General features: G+C 39.0%; 1 protein-coding gene across 1 annotated transcript in view; it reads left to right on the top strand.

The window, feature by feature from the left end:
- The window catches only part of dnajc10 (DnaJ (Hsp40) homolog, subfamily C, member 10), a 51,381-nt gene that overhangs the window by 24,557 nt on the left and 6,394 nt on the right, over positions 1 to 20,430 (top strand). Inside the window, 12 exon segments of the mRNA XM_052021837.1 lie at positions 3,326 to 3,369; positions 4,621 to 4,752; positions 5,462 to 5,551; positions 5,653 to 5,766; positions 7,396 to 7,510; positions 9,213 to 9,340; positions 11,638 to 11,754; positions 14,923 to 15,024; positions 15,120 to 15,275; positions 17,178 to 17,311; positions 18,774 to 18,827; positions 20,029 to 20,176. Coding sequence (XP_051877797.1) covers positions 3,326 to 3,369; positions 4,621 to 4,752; positions 5,462 to 5,551; positions 5,653 to 5,766; positions 7,396 to 7,510; positions 9,213 to 9,340; positions 11,638 to 11,754; positions 14,923 to 15,024; positions 15,120 to 15,275; positions 17,178 to 17,311; positions 18,774 to 18,827; positions 20,029 to 20,176 — 1,334 coding nt within the window.

The following is a 20,430-nucleotide window of genomic DNA, read 5'->3' on the forward strand; positions in this document are numbered from 1 at the left end:
TTCAATGCAAGGAGCATTGTAGGTAAGGCAGATGAACTTAGAGTGTGGGTCCGTTAGTGGAATTATGATGTTGTAGCCATTAGCGAGACTTGGTTGCAGGAAGGGCAGGACTGGCAACTCAATGTTCTGGGGTTCTGTTGTTTTAGACATGATAGAGGGGAGGTATTAAAGGGGGAGGGGTGGCATTAGTCATCAGGGAAAATGTCACGGCAGTGCTCAGGGAGGACATACTGGAGGGCTCGACTACTGAGGCAATTTGGGTGGAACTGAGGAATAAAAAAGGGACGACCACATTAATGGGACTATATTATAGTCCTCCCAGTAGTCAGCGGGATTTAGAGGAGCAAATTTGTAGACAGATAGCAGACAGTTGCAGGTAATATAAAGTTGTGATAGTAGGTGATTTTTAACTTTCCACATATTGACTGAGACTCCCATACTGTAAAAGGACTGGATAGGATCAAGTTTGTCAAACGTGTTCAGGAAAGTTTCCTTAATCAATATGTAGAGGTCCCAACTAGAGAGAATACACTACTAGATCTCCTGTTAGGGAATGAGACAGGGCAGGTGACAGAAGTGAGTGTAGGGGAATACTTTGGATCTAGTGATCATAATTCCATTAGTTTCAAGATAATTATGGAAAAGGATAAGACTGGATAAGATTCTAAACTGGAGGAAGGCCAATTTTGATGGCATCAGAAGGGATCTGGCAGGCGAGGATTGGGATATGTTGTTTTCCGGTGGAGAGGTGCTAGGTAAGTGGGAGGCCTTCAGAGTGAAATATTGAGAGTACAGAGTCTGTATGTTCCTGTTAGGATAAAAGGCAAGGCTAACAGGTTTAGGGAATCTTGGTTATCGAGGGATATTGAGGCCCTGATAAAGAGAAAGGAGGTGCATATCAGGTATTAGCAGTTAGGATCAAATGAGGCACATAAGGAGTAAAAGAAATGCAAGAGTACACTTGAGAGGGAAATCAGGAGGGCTAAAAGAGGACATGAGGTTGCTCTGGAAGACAAGGTGAAAGAGAATCCAAAGGATTTCTATGGCTATATTAAGAGCAAAAGGATAGCAAGGGACAAAATTGGTCCTCTTGAAGATCAGCGTGGTCATCTATGCATGGAGCTAAAAGAGATGGGGGAGATTTTAAATGGATTTTTTGTATCTGTATTTACTCAGGAGACAGACATGGAGGAAGAAGAGTAGTGAGGTCATGGACCATATCCAGATTACAGAAGAGGAGGTGCTTGCTGTCTTGAGGCGAATTAGGGTGGATGAATCCCCAGGGCCTGACGAGGTGTCCCCTCGGACCTTGTGGGAGGCTAGTACAGTAATTGCAGGGGCCCTGGCAGAGATAATAAAAATGTCCTTAGCCATGGGTGAGGTGCCGGAGAACTGGAGGATAGCTAATGTTGTTCCGTTGTTTAAGAAAGGCTCTAAGAATAAGCCAGGAAATTATAGGCCAGTGAGCCTGATGTCAGTCGTGGGTAAATTATTGGAAGGTATTCTGAGGGACAAAATATATTATTTGGATAGACAGGGCCTGATTAGGGATAGTCAACATGGCTTTGTGCGTGGCAGGTCATGTCCAACCAGCCTAATAGAATTTTTTGAGGAGGTTACCAGGAAGGTTGATGAAGTCAAGGAGGTGGATGTTGTTTACCTGGACTCTAGCAAGGCCTTTGACGAAGTCCCACATGGGAGGATGCTCCAGAAGGTTAAGTCGCTTGGCATTAAGGATGAAGTAGTCAATTGGATTCAATGTTGGCTTAGCGGGAAAAGCCAGAGAGTGGTAGGAGATCGTTGTCTCTCTGATTTGGAGGCCTGTGACTAGTAGTGTGCCGCAGGGATCGGTGCTGGGTTCGTTGTTGTTTATCATCTATTTTAATGATTTAGATGACAATGTGGTAAACTGGATCAACAAATTTGCGGATGACACCAAGACTGGGGGTGTGCTGGACAGTGAGGAAGGCTATCAAAGCTTGCAAAGTGATCTGGACTAGCTGGGAAATTGGGCTAAAAAATGGCAGATGGAATTTAATGCAGATGTGTGAGGTGATGCACTTTGGGAAGACAAACCAGGGTAAGACTTGCACAGTGAATGGTAGGGCACTGAGATGTGCGGTAGAACAAAGGGACCTGGGAATACAGATCCAAAATTTCTTGAAAGTAGCATCACATGTAGATGGGGTTGTAAAGACAGCTTTTGGCACATTGGCCTTCATAAATCAGGGCACTGAGTACAGGAGCTGGGATGTTATGTTGAAGTTGTATAAGACATTGGTGAGGCCAAATTTAGAGTGTAGTGTGCAGTTCTGGTCACCTACCTACAGGAAAGATATATCAATAAACTTGAAAGAGTGCAAAGAAAATTTATGCGGATTTTGCCGAGACTTGAGGACTTGAGTTGCAGGGAAAGGCTGAATACATTAGGACTTTATTCCCTGGAGCGCAAGAGAATGAGGGGAGATCTTATAGAAGTACACAAAATTATGAGGGGTATAGATAGGGTGAATGCATGCAGGCTTTTTCCCCTCAGGTTGGGTGAGACTAGAACTAGAGGTATAGGTTTGGGGTGAATGGTGAAATATTTAAGGGGAAGCTGAGGGGGAACAACTACACTCAGAGGGTGGTGTGAGTGTGGAATGAGCTGCCAGCGGAAGTGGTAGATGCAGGTTTAATTGTAACATTTAAGAGAAGTTTGGATAGGTACATGAATGAGAGAGTTATGGAGGGCTATGGTCTGGGTGCAGGTAGATAGGACTAGGCAGAGAACCAGGCTGGCATGGACTAGATGGTCCTAAGGGCTTGTTTCTGTGCTGTTGTGCTCCATGACTCTTTGACTCTAATTTTTCTGTCCTCCCTGTAGTCCCAGTGTCTGAATTCTAGCAATTATCAGAACTGGTGGAATCGGATCCGAAGTTAGAAGGCAACAGACTGAGCACAATGAAGATAACAGCATGTATGGATATGAGAGGTGGGGTTTGGGGGTTGGAAATTTAAAATCAAATAAATAATGGGTCAGAAAGAGAGGTAGGTACTGCTTGAATGAATGAAGAAAATTAAATCTAGAACTAGTTTGTAACAGCAGGAGGGAAGGCGAAACAGCTGAGAACTATAAAGGACTTGAATGCAACAAAGTAATTGAATAACTTAATGTGGAGGAGACCAAAAATGTGTGATTACAGTAATTTGGGTTCTGCTGGCGAGTTCTGGAAAGTAAAATGTTAAACCCATGTACCACTGACCTCACGCTACATAATATTTATCGTAACAAAGTTGCGAGGAACAAAATAGAAATTGTTCATGCCCTTTTTTTGTATCTTAGATTGCTTGTCTTCACAGACACAACTTAAGCTAGCTGGAATGCTGGTAAGTTTTTAGTTTTTATGAGATTAATACTTGATGTCCTTGTGCTTAACACATTTATTATTCTACAATATTGTTTTGGTTTTCCATTCACTGAAAGTGTACTATTGACAATTGACTTCTAAAGTAATCAAATTTGTGGTTATTGTTAAAGTAATCTTTAGTGACACTAATTGCATAAACCTGTGTAAGGTTGATTCCTATTCCTTATGTGATAAGAAGTCTGCTGTCTTCCTACACATCGGTTGAGAAAATTGTTCATTTTGGCTTCTGACTACTCTGCTGGAATGTCTATTTGATGAACATTTGGTGCAGACTAATTAGTTTTGCCATAAAGCAACATTAGCAAGATAATTTGGTTTAAACTTGCAAAGGAGTATGGCAGTCAACCTGCAGCCATACATTATTAATACTTTCAGAAATGAAGGAGACACATTTAATAAATATTTGTAGGGAAATGTGAATCTAAAGTTTGTATTTGTTGGACTTGTAGTTGGTTAATTCCCAGAGTTGTTCCTCTGCTACCAGCTTCATCCCATTTATTCTGTGAATGATACATAGATAAGTTATAGTATTCCCATTCTTTATGGTTCATAAATGTGGAGCCCAGCACTTTTTTTGTGTCCTGGATTTGTAAATATTTAGGCAAGTTCCAGTAAATGCCATAAGAATAACTGGTGAGTATTCCATAGCTGAAAATGATAATCTTTGTTGGCTCACTCAATCCTCCCATGTCATTGTGAACTGAAATTGTGGACTCTCACGTTGTGGGAAGGAGGTGTTAGCCTAAATGAGTGCCTGGAGGACAAGTGCCTGAAGTCTTGTTGGATTTGGTTCAGGTTACATCTAAAAAATAAAGTGGAGATATACCAGCCATTTCTGCTGTCCATTATTTGATTGAACTAAAGTGTGATTTTTAAAAATTACAACTCCTGATAATGGTGATATGGGCTACACAGCATTTTAGCACTCCAGTATGATATGTCTCAAATTGTATGATACAGATTAGTGTTGGTGAATTCTCACACTCTGGGTATCAGCAGAGAGACATAGTAATTCCTCACTTAGGTGGGAATAGTCCTGTTAACTGTTTTTGAATTTGCTGTTTCTGACTGATAAAACACTCCAGGTATTTTCCTCCCCCATTTATGATTAAATTTGAGCAATCTTAAAACCAGTGGACGTTATTTTGATATAGTTATAAACCCTTTAACATGAGACATCAAGTCCAATTTTAATTTGTTTCATTTTTAGGAAGGTCTTGTTAAAGTAGGTTGGATGGATTGCAAAACTCAGGCTCAACTTTGCAAAGATTTAGAGATAACCTCCAGTACAACGCTTTATTTTCCACCTGGTTCTACTATTAAACAGAAGGACACAATCCTGGTATGTATTTGTATGCAAAACAAATTTCCAAATTGTTCTTAGCTTGAGACTTGATCACTATTAGCATCATTGGGGATGATCTTCTGTGGCCCCAAAATCAATGTCTGTGCCACATTCAAATACAAATACTGCAATATTCATGTGATATCTCCACAATATACAGCTCTTTTTAACCCCTATTGATCTTGTATTCTCCTGCACATTTGTCACCTTTCTTGGTGAAGAAGCATAAGACCAGGTTAATGGTCTTTCCACATCCTGAATGTATGCTGTCTTGATAAAATTGTCGCTAATCACAAGCCTATTTGACATATTGATCCTCATCACTGAGATTTTGCTTGTACAAAGATCTGCTGCATTTTACATTTTGCATTAACATTACATCCTACATTTTGCATTACTTCATTATGGGATATTTGGAAGACTAAAGATGAAGGTGGATGGTTAACTAGAGGGACAATAACAGTACAGGAATAATTCGTTGTACGCAGCATTCCACAGTTGCAAAGTCAGTACATTTTCATGTGTGCTCAGCACGTGGTTTTCGATCTAGATTCTGCACCAATGGTCAAGGAGTGAAGAAACCCCCACTGGGGATAGCACAAATGATTAATCTGTGTTGCATGCGCTTTGTAAATTTGTTTTACAATTTTTTGTAAATGATTATTTTACATTACAGTTTTTTTTAAGAAAAACACTTTTTCCACAGTCTCTCCATAGCCTGGATGCCAGAGAAATATACATTGAGGTAATGCAGCATTTACCAGATCTGGAGAAGCTCACTGAACATTCCATCCAGGTATGGCTGAATGATTAATTACTAATTAATAATTATAGAATCAAAGCAAGACTGACATAGCAACAAAGAACCAAAAACAACTCTCTATTTTTTTACATTAGAACAAGTTAGCCCATCATCGATGGCTGGTGTTCTTTAAATTTGGTGACACAAGAGAGACTGGTGAATACGAGTTTAAAAAGTGTAAGGCTCTTCTACAAAGTGACAACATCCAGGTACAACTGCTTAAATCTAGTTAAATATTTCAGGGAATGGAGGATTTAACTGCTGTTATGGCAAACTGAGTGGTACAAAGTCATGAGGCCCAGGTTTAATCCCAGATCTGTGGCAATTTATTAGCATTGCATCACTCGTTAGCATTGTAACGTGACTGCTTACAATTAGCCTCGGTATTCCTAGTATGTGGAATAGAAAACTACCACTCTTCCTCACTCTAATCATTTCATTGCCCCCACAAAGGATTGAGGATGGGATCATGCTTCAATAGTGATGTTTTTTGCAGCTTGAAAAAGCTGCCATACTCACAATCCAAGATCATATCCAAAGGGTGGGTAAAAAAAAATGTTTAAATTCAGTTACTTAAGCACAATTGTGTCATAACATTTTTTGCAATCTGGCATATAGCCTCCTTTTTTATTTTTACCCAAAAGGAATGCTGCAGTGAAATAATTTTACAGACACAATCACTCTGAGCTTGTTTGGATTTGAAGTGCTTTAAGTATATTGGATGGTGCTTGCAGATGTATGCATTAACAACCTTCAATTTCTATGCATTTCAGTGTTGTCATTGACTGAAGATTGATGAGTTATCCATGTCCTCCACCTTGCCCCCTGCTTAACGCATGCAATCTCTAGGCAAACCACAAGTCAATGAATTGCTAGGTATAATTGAAGATTGTATGCAGAAGACATTGTCTGGAAAGGATAATGTGAGCATTGGGGAACTGGGATTCTAGGATCTCATTCCATAACTCTGATCAGGATGGGATAACTAAGAAATGAACCACAAAGGAATTTGTCGGCACAGACATTGTGGGCCTGTCCCCAAGCTGTACTGTCCTATGACCCTTTAATGTTTTAACACAGATCTAATGAAAGTCTGACAAATGTTTGCTCAGTTTTTTGAAGATGTTATGTGCTACATATTAAGAATACTTTTTTGTTGCTGATAGAAGCAGTATTTTAATGCCTTTGGTTAATTAACAAATGTGTTTTATTCTGTGGGAGGCTGTGGACATCAGTTTTGTTGTTTGTATATTTGTTGAAGGATTGTGTGTTAGTTCTGCTCCTCACTGCTTGAATGTTATGAGAATTAGTTTCTAGCGTTGTTCCAACTTCTTTAGTGTATGGCTCAGGCCTTGCTCTAAATGAACCACAAAGGCTTTGTAGTTGTGCTAAAATGCTGGATTTTTTGGTGTCCTTAATATGGCATTGAATCTGGAAGAAATCTCCAGCACGATATTGTCAGTGGTAGTCCTGCAGTCAAATAGCCAGCAGTTTTGATGAATAAGGAACCAGATAAAAATTATCATCTGCTGAACAATACTCTAGCTTGGAGCCAACATCTTCATGAAGGGGAAAAAGTAGGTGGCAGGATTTAAGATCACTTAACATTCTTTCTTACCAGTGAAGTTTACTTTGCCATTGCAAAATTAATGACTGCCTCAAAACATGAAAGGAAGCATGCTTATAAGCCTCATACTTCTACAAATGCATCATTTCCTGTCACTCTGTTTAAAATGGAGATTTGTATCTATTTTTTTAAAGTGACGACAGAGAACTTCTTAAAATTGTGACGTGCATGTAAGATAAATACTTGAGTACTAACAGTGATGTATTTCTAGGTTGGAACTTTTGATTGCCATGCAGGATCACGCATCTGCAAGAACCTCTACATACATCAGCCTTGTGTTGTAATATTCAAAGGCAGTGGAACACATGCCTTTGAAATTCATCATGGTAAGGGCTGTAGTAGGTAATAAAGTCATAGAGTCATGTAGAATAGAAACAGGCCATTCAGCCCACCACATCCATGCTGATCAGTGAGCACTTCTCCATATTAATGTCATCTTCAGCACTTGGCCCGCAGCCTCCAATGTCTAAGCAATTCAAGTGCTCATCCAGACCCCTCTTAAGTGCTGTTAATGACTCCGCTACTCTCTCTGGTAGTGAATTCCAAATACTCACCATTCTCTAGGTGAAAAAGTTCCCCCTCATATCCCTTCTAAATCCCTTATCCCTTACCCTATATCTATGTCTTTTTATTTTATTCACCTCTGATAATGGGAATAGATTCCTGCAGTCTACCCGATCCTCATAATTTTATATGCCTCAATCATGCCCCCTCTTAACCTCCTCCACTCTGGGGGGGGGAGGGGGGGTGGTGGGGGCGCAGAGCTGGGGGAGAGAAACAGACCTTGCTTCTCCAATCTCTCAAAATTAAAATGCTCTATCCCAGGCAACACCCTGATGAACCTTTGCACCCTCTCCAGTGCTACCTCACCCTTTCTGTAGCATGGTGAGCAGAACTGTATTCAGTACTCCAGCTGAGGTCTGACCAACGTTTTCTAAAGTTGGAGCATAACCTCCCTGCTCTTGTATTCAGTGCCCCGACTAATGAAGGCCAGCATCCCATATACCTTCTTAATCACCTTATCTTCTTGCGCTGCTACCTTCAAAGATCTTTGGACTTGCACACCAAAGTCCATCTGTTCCTCAATACTTCCAAGGACCTTCGTGGTGTATGTCCTAGCCTCATTTCTACTCTCAAAATACATTACCTCATACTTGCCTGGATTAAATTCTACATGTTCTCACATTTCATTTTTAAGAGTACCAATGTAATGTTCCTCATGTTTTGAGTGTCATTTATCTGCAAGTTTTTGTTGTTATCTGTGCTAGACTATTTCTGAATCTACTTTACCTATGGCTAGAAGCAGGTAAACATTACAAAGCATGTTTTTTGATGATTTGCATTGTGTTGCATTATTTTGGCTAAGTGGTAGAATACCTGCTTCATATGAATTGAAGCCACATTCCAGATTTCAATGCATAATCTATAAGGACAAACATTGCCTGGTGAACAAAATCCTAGCAAAAAGTCAAGACCTCAGGAGGAGACAAGTTGTGCTTTAAGGTCAAGCTAAGGTTGTTTAACTTCCTTAACTCCTTATGAAAATGAAGTTGACAATTATGGTTGCCTTTCAGATGAGCCATTAAATCAAGATTTCATCCGCTTTTTTGGGTGGGCATAAGAGCAAATTAGAAATTTGGAAAACAACAAAGATTTCTCTTAGATGCTAGATGAAGTTGCCATTTTAACTTGTCACCAAAAGAGATTGGCCATGTATCTCATTAATGTGGTGTAACCTTGCTGTATTCAAATTGGCTGCAACATTTGGCTGCAGAATGACAGCAAATGCACTCGAGAAGTAACTTATTGGAGAAGAATTACTTCTAGGTTTCCAGACATCATAATATGTTGCATTTATATCTTTTCCAAAAAAGTCCTCTGGCCAGGCTGTCTTCTCTCCTTCAGTCATTCTCTCACTAACTTTTGAGATTAAATATGAAAACTTTAATTCTTTCCTGATATTATTTGCATTAAATAATTGATGACATTTGCATGAAATAATTATCTCATAATGTATTTTATCTTAAGGTAAAAAGGTTCTCTACGACATCGTATCTTTCGCCAGAGAGAGTGTCAGTGCACCTGTTATCACACTAAATCCAAAGAATTTTCCAACAAACCAAAAAGAGCCTTGGCTTGTCGACTTCTTTGCACCAGTAAGTATTTTCTTGCTCATCTACAGTGTTCGCTTGCTGAGTAGTTTCGTGACTGAAACATTCTTGCACCATCCTGATGTAATCTAATTTTCTCATCATATTTAAAATAAAAATCACATGTCCTGACTGGAGCAGAATAGTTAAATAGGGTCTGTTGTTTATGGTTGGAGTAGAGAGGAAGAGAAAAGAAAATGTAGAGCAGATTGCCTTTTAAATAGGGGATTCCAGTGAAGACCAAGGTGTTTTTTCAAAAAAAAGATGAATGATAAGATGGAAGACTAAAGTCATTTTAGATAAAATGACACCCTTTTGCATCTCTTGAGATTGACCACCTTTTCCATTTCTTGTCCCATCTATCCCTTTGCTTTCTCATATCTCTTGTCATTTAAACTCTTTCCTGCCTATCCAACAAACTCTTGAACCTGTCCAATGTATCTGCCTCCACCACCACCCCAGGCAGTGCATTCCATGCACCAACCACTCTCTGGGTGGAAAAACCTCCCCCTGACATCTCCCCTGAACCTCCCACCCATAACCTTAAAGCCATGCCCTCTTGTCTTGAGCATTGGTGCCCTGGGAAGGAGGCACTGACTGTCTATCTATTCCTCTCAATATTTTATATACCTCTATCATGTCTCCTCTCATCCTCCTCCTTTCCAGTGAATAAAGCCCTAGCACCTTAAGCCTCTCCTCATATTCCATACGCTCTAATCCAGGCAGCATCCTGGTAAATCTCCTCTGCACCCTCTCCAATGCCTCCACATCCTTCCTATAATGCGGTGACCAGAACTGAACACAATACTCCAAGTGTGGTCTTACCAGAGTTCTATAGAGCTGCAACATCACCTCGCGGCTCTTGAACTCAATACCCCGACTAATGAAGGCCAACACTCCATATGCCTTCTTAACAACCCTATCGACCTGCGTGGCAACCTTGAGGGATCTATGGATATGGACCCCAAGATCCCTCTGTTCCTCCACACTGCTGAGAGTCCTGCCATTAACCTTATATTCTGCCTTCAAATTCCATCTCCTAAAATGTATTACTTCACACCTGTCTGGGTTGAACTCCATCTGCCACTTCTCAGCCCAGCTCTGCATTCTATCAATATCCTGTTATAATCTTACAGCAACCTTCTACACTATCCACAACACCACCAACCTTTGCATCATCAGCAAACTTACTAACTCGTCCTTCCACGTCCTCATCCAAGTCATTTATAAAAATCACAAAGAGCAGGGGTCCCAGAACAGATCCCTGTGGAACACCACTGGTCACTGACCTCCAGGCAGAATACATTCCATCTACCGCCACCCTGTGTCTTCTATGAACGATGCTGCTGACTGCAACAATGAAACAGAAAGATGATAATTCCATTACGGAAAGATGAGGAAAAGTATTTATAATTTTGGGGTAGTTAGTTCCCAATCTGTCCCCATCCCATCAGATTTTTAAGTCTACATCATAATAGAGAAAAAGCAAAGGAACAATCTTAAAAGTATTGCGGCATTTCTAGACTCATTTAAGAAACCAATCAATAAATCATCATTTGTATTTTCTGTACCTGAGGAAATGCTTTTGGACTTTACAAAGATATTTAAGTATTTTAATGTATTGTTTATTATGTGTATGTTTTTGTAAACGTATACAAGGATGCTCTGTGGGCTAATATACTCAATGGAGATGTGAACTATTGGTGGCTTTATTTTTATTCTGTGATGTGATTAAATGATGTGCACTGTACTCCAATATGTTTTATCTTTAGATTGTTCTTTAACCTTCTACTGCCAAATACTGGGAGCATACTTCTGTAACCAGTTGCTAGGAGTCATTGTATGGGGGGGGACAAAGTTATATTTACTCTCTGGGTATGTTCATTGTACCTACTTGGGATGTTCATGGTATAATTTAGGGGAAAAAAAAATTAAATGACTGGATTTGAGTCCTGCTCAAACAGAAGAGAAATATCATTGATAAGTTTAAATATATATTTGGACATCACAAAGTTTCCATCAATTTTCCCTCTAAGTCCACATCAAAATAAATAATGCTCGATATGGTGCCAGATATTACAATGGAGAAAACATATACATGTGCTGGGATTAATTCTGCAAGGGAAATTCATTAAATTCATAAAATACACTAAAAATGTATAATAAATTATGACCATAATGGGTCACTTGCATATCTGTTGCATGCATGAGGTTGTAAATCAGTACAACCAATATTCTACAAGATGAAATACGTAATGTTATTTATGATTGAAAGCTAAAACGCATCACTTTCTCATTTCTAGTGGTGTCCTCCTTGTCGAGCCCTTTTACCGGAACTACGTAAAGCTTCCAAACAGTTGGTTGGTCAACTTAAGTTTGGAACATTGGATTGTACAATGCATGAAGATTTGTGTAATAGAGTAAGTACAGACATTTTTCATATTATTTATTGTAACACATAGAATGCCTCAGAATGGCTTCAAAAGTGTGAAAGAAAGCAGGGTGAACATTTTTTTTGCTAAGAAAGAGGGTTTTAAGATAGATGGAGGTAGAGGAGATGAGATAGAGATTTTGATGCTGTGGAGGCTGGACTGCAGGCACAGTAGTTGATGTAGGAGAAGGAGATGCAGAAACACCAGTCAAGAACAGAGATTTAGGGCCAGTTGCAGTAGCAACAGAATAGGATAGAAAGGGCCAAAGCCACATAGGGCTTTAAGCAAGAGGTGAACATCTTAAATCTGATTCACTTGGAAACGTAATCGGAATAGACCAGTGAGGATAGAGGATAAACAAGTAGGACTTTGTATGGATGAGGATACGGGCAGCACAGTTTTGATGATTGTTGAAGGATAGGGCACTGATCAGGAGAACAACAGAATAGTCAGGTCTGGAGGTAATGAAGAAATAGTTGCATGTGTAAATAGCAGTTGAGATGGGATCAAAGGTAAGTGATGTATAGAGTAGGAAGGAAGTGCTCTTTGCATTAGTTAGGAAATAATGATTGGAACTTCAGTTCAATGGAAAGCCAGTGTTCCAAACAGTTTGGAGATTGGGGGCTGGGGTCAGATGGGCATGGAGATTGTGGGTATGGTGCAGGCTTTGTGGTGGAGATGGCTTCTGATTTCCAGGTCTTCAGTTGGACAAAAATTCAGATAACATAAAACTGGGGAAATAGCAGAAAAAGTAGGACAATTGTCTTATCTTCTGCTTGCATCTAGAGGTATACCCGTTACTAAGGATGATAATGGCAAAAACAGCAAACAGACGAGGAAATGTGGGAGCCAATGTTTCGGAAAAATTCGGAGAATACAGGGCAACTGGACAGCAGGTGGAGAAGCATTGTTGGAGGTGTTCTGAGAGCAAATAAACAAGATTGAAACAAAAGCAAAATACCACAAATAGCATGAGAACAGAAACTGCTGGAACTTCCTACAACTCAGATAACATCTGCAGAGAGAAAGACAAAGTTGATGTTTCTGGTTCATGGTCTTTCATCAGAACTGGAAAATCTTAGAGAAAGCAGATTTTAAAATCCAAAGAAAGCAACATGGTGAAAAGAACAAATGGAGAGATTAGTAGGAGGAAAGCAGATGAGATTATTTGACAAAAGGATGGGCAAAATAGATGGGTAAGGAAACAAAGGATGATTCTTTAGGAGGCAAAAATAGGAATCACAGAATCATTACTGATATTGATGAACTTAACCTTGAACCCAGAAGACTGCAATATGCTCAGTCAAAATATGAGGTGCTGTTCCTCAAGCTTGCTTTGACTTTCAGTGAAGGTGGTAAAGGATGGAGAGTTCAAAATGAGATGAAGAATTAACCAAATAAGGCAGGAGTTAAAACAAATTTAGATGGTGCATTTGGGATATCACAGTTTGTTTTGGTCACCATGAAGTACTTTAAGTTGTCATTCTTGCATTGTTGGAAATAGCCATCCATTTACACACAAGGCAGTCTCACCATGCGATGATTAAGCAAACTTGGGGAACCCTGGCAACAATCTGTGAAGAGTAAAAAACAAAGTTAACATTTCAGGCTGGATACAAACTGGAAATATTGGATATCTGAAATTGTTGAATTCAGTGTTGAGTCCAAGACAAGATGCTGTTCCTTGAGCATACGTTGGGCTCAGTTGGAATGATGTACAAAGCCAAAGAGACAGTTTAGAGTGGGAACGAAAAGAAAAATTTTAGTGTCGGGAAACTAGAACCTCTTGGTCCCCTTGCAGACTGGATGGAGGCACCTAATCTGTGTTTGGTTTCTCTAGTGTATAGAAAACTTTATCAGCACTTAGTGCTGACTGGGAGAGGTACAAGTGAACTGCTGCTTCACCTGAAGGAGTACTTAGCTCCTGGATATGGGAAAGGAAGAAATTAAAGGGCAGGTATTGCATCTCCTGCATTCAACCACTTTGCAAAACATCTTTGTTTGGTATACAAGGTTACACCGAGCATCTAATTGCCTGTAATTTTAATATCTTGTGTGGTTCCAACAAAGGCTATGACAGTATCTGACCTTTGCACAAGGCATGCTACAGACTAAGACTTAGTATTCAACAATTTCCGATAACCAGCCCTTCTAATTCGTATCATTTAGGTTAGTTCTGATGAATGGTCATCAATCTAAAATATAAGCATTGTTTAAGTTTCTCCACAGATGCTGCCTGGACTGCTGAGTATTTCCAATCACCAAAATGCAGAACACTGGAAGAACTCAGTGGGCCAATCAGCATCTGTGGAGGCAAAAGCTGTAAGTTGGTGTTTAAGGTCAAGACCCTAGATCAAGATTGATAGACAGAACAGGGAAAGATTGCCACTATATTGCAGTGTGAGAGGTAGGGAGATGGGGGGGGGGGGGGGGGGGGGGGCGGGGGTGGTGGTGGTGGGAAGGGAAATAGAAGCCTGCTAGGTGGAACCAGATAGGGAGGGGAAGACAGCAAATGGGTCCACCTGAGAGAGCAGCCAAAAGGTGACACTTGAGCCAGTGCAACACACCCTATTACTTCACTGGACTATCTTCTAGATTTCTGTGTTCTAGTCATTGGTATGAGATTTGAATCAATAGCCTTTTGACCTAGAAAGCAGATTGCACTGCTAAGCTGGATAATAGGAGGTGTCATCAAAGGCTTCAAGGAGCTTGAGAAAAGATCGATGGCTGTGATTTTGATAAGAACAGATGCATGCTAATCAGAGTGATCCAAAAAAAAAAGTTAGAAAGACGGGCAAAAATCTGAGGGATAACAACATGTTCAAGTAGTTTGCAGAGGAAAGTGGGTTTGAAAATGGTGCAATTCATTGAACACAGAGGGGTTGGGAGCAAGTTTTCCAGGAGGAAAGTGTTGATGTAAATTTTGAAAGGCCAGACAACCAACAGAAACATCAGACAGTTTTAAGGCAGGAAAGAAAAACCTTTTAGTCAACAGTTTAGTGGAGTAGCTTGGGATCTGAAGGTGGATCAGCCAAGGTGAGTTTTGGAAGGGAGATGACAAAAGAGAGAAACTTAAAAATAAAGTGTTTGGGAAAGAAGGCTTGATTAGGGGAGGAAAAGAAAGTTAAAGATTAATAATTTTCTGTTGCTTTCAAGCACGGTATTCAAGCTTATCCAACGACATTGATATTCAACCAGTCCAATGTTCACGAGTATGAGGGCCATCACACAGCTGATGAACTTTTGGAGTTTATTCAGGTATGAAGTTTTTATACAAAATGATTATTAAAACAAATTCATTCTAAATTAGTCAGTGATTTTTGTTTTGTTATTTTTATTTACTGTTTCTATAGGATCTCATAAATCCCTCAGTCATTGCACTGACACCAGAAAACTTTGAAGGATTGGTTAGAAGGAAATCACAAGATGAAGTTTGGATGGTGGATTTCTATGCTCCATGGTGTGGTCCCTGTCAAGCATTGATGCCAGAATGGAAGAGGATGGCCAGGGTAAGTAAAACACCTTTACCTGCACCCTCCAAAGGGTTAAATAAGGCTGTCATAACCTCACCTTGCAGGTATCCTGCAGGGAAAAAAATCTTAGCGTCAAACTGCTTTTTCCCAAACTTACTTGAATTTAATATGTGACACCAAGTTATTTGGAAATTATTTTCATATGAATTTCCAATAATTTGAAGGATTATGAAGAAATCTCAATTTAACCCAATGCCTTCATTTTAATGTGACTGCACATAACTAATTGCTTTTTATTTCACACTTTACTACTACTAATTTTACTATTAATTTTACTCTAAGGATGTAGCAAATTAGAAATTTTGCACAATGTGGCATTATCACTGGTAGAATTATAAAGGTTTTGCATTTATAAAAACTAAGATACATGTTGATTTCTGCCTTTTGTCTGTAATACTCATGCAAAATTGATGTCACATTTGCACCAGAGAGACTCAATTATTGTCTTGTTTGTCTAAAGAATCCATACAAGTGTAATGGAATGACCTACTTGGCAGATATGGGAAGAAACTGAACAATTTACTCTAAATTTGATACCTCATTTGTTAACTTAGTTGAATTTATGCCAAGTGCTTCCTTTTGAAATTATATTGAAAATGCCATTTTATTCAAGCCTCCTGTTTTGAACAATTAGATTGTTTAAATTTCAATTGCCCACCTTTACTGTCAAGTTTAATGTCATGAGCATACGTAGCTTGGGTATAAATGCTATGAAAATGAGCTTTTTGCAGCAGCAGAACAGTACATTACAAACATAAGTTAACATGAACTTGTATTAACATAAATTATACAGGTATGACAAAGTAAACATAGTGACATTAGTACAAGTTGAAAGAGAGGAAAAAAGACATTGAGGTAGTGTTAGGACTTTTCAAATTGGTTCAAGAACCTGATGGCAGTGGGGAAGAAGCTGTTGTTGAATCTAGAGGTGTGGATCTTCAGGCTCCTGTACCTCCTGCCTGATGGCAGCAATGAGAAGAGGGCATGGCTTGGATGGTAGAGGTGCTTAATGATGGATGTTGCCTTCCTGAGACATCGCCTTCAAATTCAACATGGGTCAAGATGATATGAGTAGTAACCTTTCTAAAATATCTGGTATTATCATGCTGAAACAGGCAAATAAACTAAGCATTGTGATCATCCACACCTGTGTGAGCAATTATTATGATTCAAAACAGGCATTTGATACCATGTACGTCACTCCCAAAATCAGCAATGGCATTTTTGAATATCCAAATCCCTGACCAATTGCCAAAGATGTCAGCATCTACTGACTGACTGTTTTGCATTTCATTGAAGGTGAAGCTTATTATTTTCTTTTTTATCTCCTCCTTCTCAAAATAGAGCATAATAATGTTTTCAGCGCATTCTATAACACCTGTCCTGTTACAATGAACAGAATGAGCGGTAGTTTGAAAGACTAAGATACCAAAGAATTCAGTGTTGAATATTGCTGGAATGCTGCTCAGATATTCTGCATTCATGGCTGCACCATGAGGCACATTGAGCAGGTTAGGACACAGGATCAACAGAACCACATCTTCCTGTCTCTTGTGAAATGTTCTGAAGAAAGCATTCCTACTTGACATCTTAAATTTGAATATAGAGATGCAAAGTAGAAAAATATTTAAGGGCATAATCTAATCCACCAATTTCAGTACAAGATAGACAAATTTGAATAGCTTTGAGGACCTTGTATTGCAGTCAATAAACTTTGTATTTCAATCCCTCCAAGAAAATTGGATTCAAAGTGTAATTGTAGAGTTATGTCACTTGGTAAGTACAAACACTCAAACTCAGTCGTCCAGTAGATTTCACAAGGCTCAATTTTCCCCCAAATTATTTGGATACTAATGTGTAGCTGGCTTCTCTTTGTAGATGCTAAATGGAACGGTCAAAGTAGGCAGCATGGACTGTCAGAAGTACTATTCCCTGTGTCAGAAAGAAAATGTGCAGGCCTACCCAGAGATACGACTCTTCCCACTGAACACTAATAATGCTTATAAATACCAGTATGTATCATTAAAAGCTTCTTTCCTTGTGTACTTTTTGAAACTATTTAATTCATAGTTAATTTAACCTCATTAAGTAATAGCTTACATGAAAGTTGCAATCTCATATTGTCCTAATTCCTTCTACCTGTTGAGTTTATATACAGCTCTCAGAGCATTTCCATCAATTCCATTCCTCCACTTATTTCCCGATTAACCCACTCTCTTACAAATCTGTGAACTCCTGCCCTTTCCCCTCCAATACTCCTACCTTCCACCTACATTGGGGTAATTAACCTGCTAGCCAGCACACCTTTGGGATGTGGGCAGAAACCAGAACACCCGAGGGCAACCTCGTGGTCACAGGGAGAATGTGCAAACTCTATACGAATGGCACCAGAGGTCAGAAACAAACCCGGTGGCTGTTGCTGTGTGGCAGCACTACTCCCTGCCATGCCACTCCAGAATCTCTAATCTTTTCTCCCTATTTCTGCTTCTTCAAAACTGCTTTTTTAACTCTACATTTCTGCTAACTTTGGGCATGTGCTACAGATGCTTTGTATGTCTAACTACCTGTCCAAGATAACAACTTATTTCCAGTGGAAACTGGACAGCACAGTGGATTGACAAACAATCATTCACTTGTGGAAATATTAATTGAAGCCTGACTTGGAACATTATGTTGAATATTTACCCTGTGTAGAATGCAAAATCTGCTAATTATGGTGGTTTTAACGGTCATGGTGTATTGATTATGTCTTGCTCTATCTACTAGTGGCCACATCCAGAATATATAGCTGCCAAAATTCAGCATAGAATTCATATTCCTTGTGGAAATTGGTTGTAGTTGAAAATAGAGATGCTACACTAGTACAGTATTTTAATTCTGCAATAAAGAAGAACCTTTACATATCTTTAAATATTTACCCTGCAGGGGATCTTAAATTATGTGTTAAATATGTAAATTGTAAATAGTGGAAATGCTGGGCAGAATTGATTAGTTTTCTGGAATGCAGAAGCTAGTGTCAGGTTTAATAGACTGGCTGATAGAATGAAGTTGTGATTAATGCACTTGAGGTGAATTAAAGATTATGAAATGTTGCAAAGCAGAGGTCAGAGAGACATGGCAAAAATCAAGCCTGGAAACAGTTAAGGTACTTGGGAGAAATAAAGCAGGAGCTTGGAATGGTCAGTGGTCTAAATGACATTGCTAGTATAGAAGGGGGAATAAGATTAAATAAGGGCAGACCTCCAGGATAAATAAATCTTTGCTCCAGTAGTCACTGGTGAAATGCCAAAAAGATCATTATCTGGGAATACTTGTTATGAAGGTAATCTTGGGCAGACACTGTTTGTAAGCCTTAGGTAGTTGTGTCAAACATGTTAACCAGCACTTTTACCAAGAATCATTTTGGTTCTACAATTAACTGCAGTTAATCTCCATCTTTTGATTTTAGTAACAGTTTCTTATTTCTTCCAACAGTAGCTATAATGGTTGGTCCAGGAATGCACAGTCACTTGGGTCTTGGGCACTTGGGTAAGTTTCCATGGTTTGATTTGATCTTAAGAACCTATAAAATGATTTTGAAAATTAATACTTGCTCTCAGTTTGCAGCCGACTAATGATCATGGCTTGAAATGTAGTACTTCTCTGCTTCAAAATAACTGCAAATGAAACAAGCTCACAATTATCCTATGGTAGTTCATTTTTTTAAAAAAGACACATTTAAAAAGACTCGCTTATCTGAGATTAAACTAGAGTTTAGATTTAAGCTTATCTTAAAATCGGATACATTTGGTGAGATGTGTTCCATGATATTCATTAACTTTGCCCAGCCAAAAAAAAAAGTTGCAACTGCCACACAAAGTATGGGTGACCACACTACATTCAATAAATTGATGAAGAACAATATACTATGAGTGCTACAAATCTGAAAAACAAAATGCCATTAATGTTTGGCAGATTGGGCAGCATCTGCAGAGATAGAGAATAAAATAAGCACGTAATTTCTAAAACCAAGGTCTTTAGAATTCAGAATTCTGGTTGTATGCTGTGAAGAAGCCCAGTTTGTAATACTATTCCAGGAAGAAACCATTGGAAGCGATTTAATGCTCAGTTCTATATTTTCAAGGGAGTCTCAATGTTTTTCAATACAAAGCATAATGGAAGTTGGGTGCTATCTGAAGGGGGCTGGGATATGAAAAGGAAAAACTAATGATTCAGTTCAGAACCTTGGTCAAATTATTGGGAATCCTGCACTCAGATCCAAATATATGTATGATTGTAAGGTGAATTAATTGAGGTATTTTAAAATGGTCAAGAACATGTAGGGTAGTTGTGGAAAAGATAGCTTTCTGGGGAAACTTCTTTAAAGGATCATGATTTAAATTAGAAATGTGACAAGTAAGTCAGTACTACTTCCTCTTGTAAGGTAGTGGAAATCTAAAATTAACTTCCCACAAAAAATTGGACAAATTGAAATGTAGGATTAAGATCAGTAGATTTTTATTAACGGTAACATGGGTGTAGATCAAAAGCACATAAATGGAGTTGACATGGTGTTCAGCCATGATCTAATTGAATAAGCTAAAGGGTTGAAAGGCTCCCACTACATCCTAAGTTTTCGTGTAATTCTGAATGCAAAGAAGTTGGAGGCAAATTTCATTGGTGCAAACTGCTAAACATTCCTCTTGAACTTTTAACTGATCAATTTTCACTTAAATTTTTCTTTGTCCAGATTTCTTCCTCAAACTTCCATAGAGTTAACACCAGAAGACTTTACAAACAAAGTGTTAAAGGGGAAGGACCACTGGGTGATTGATTTCTATGCACCTTGGTGTGGCCCTTGCCAGAACTTTGCTCCAGAGTTTGAACTTCTTGCTAAGGTAAATATCTTGTCATTGTAATGTAGAAAGCTGTGTTTCTTGTTTAAGATTTTTGTAAACGTGTTCAAGCTTTCTGTCTTTCTACGTCATTCTTATGATAAAATGTGGGAATGTATATGATGTCTGTGTCATTCAATTGATGCAGTGAAGAGGGGTCATGAGGTTGCAAGGATGGGTTGCAAATTCTGTATTCAGCCAACCCAGTGGGCTCCTCACAATCCTCCCATCTTTCACTGTCACTGTATTTGAGCTCG

Source organism: Pristis pectinata, chromosome 1 (assembly GCF_009764475.1).
Source record: "Pristis pectinata isolate sPriPec2 chromosome 1, sPriPec2.1.pri, whole genome shotgun sequence".
NCBI classification, from domain to species: domain Eukaryota; kingdom Metazoa; phylum Chordata; class Chondrichthyes; order Rhinopristiformes; family Pristidae; genus Pristis; species Pristis pectinata.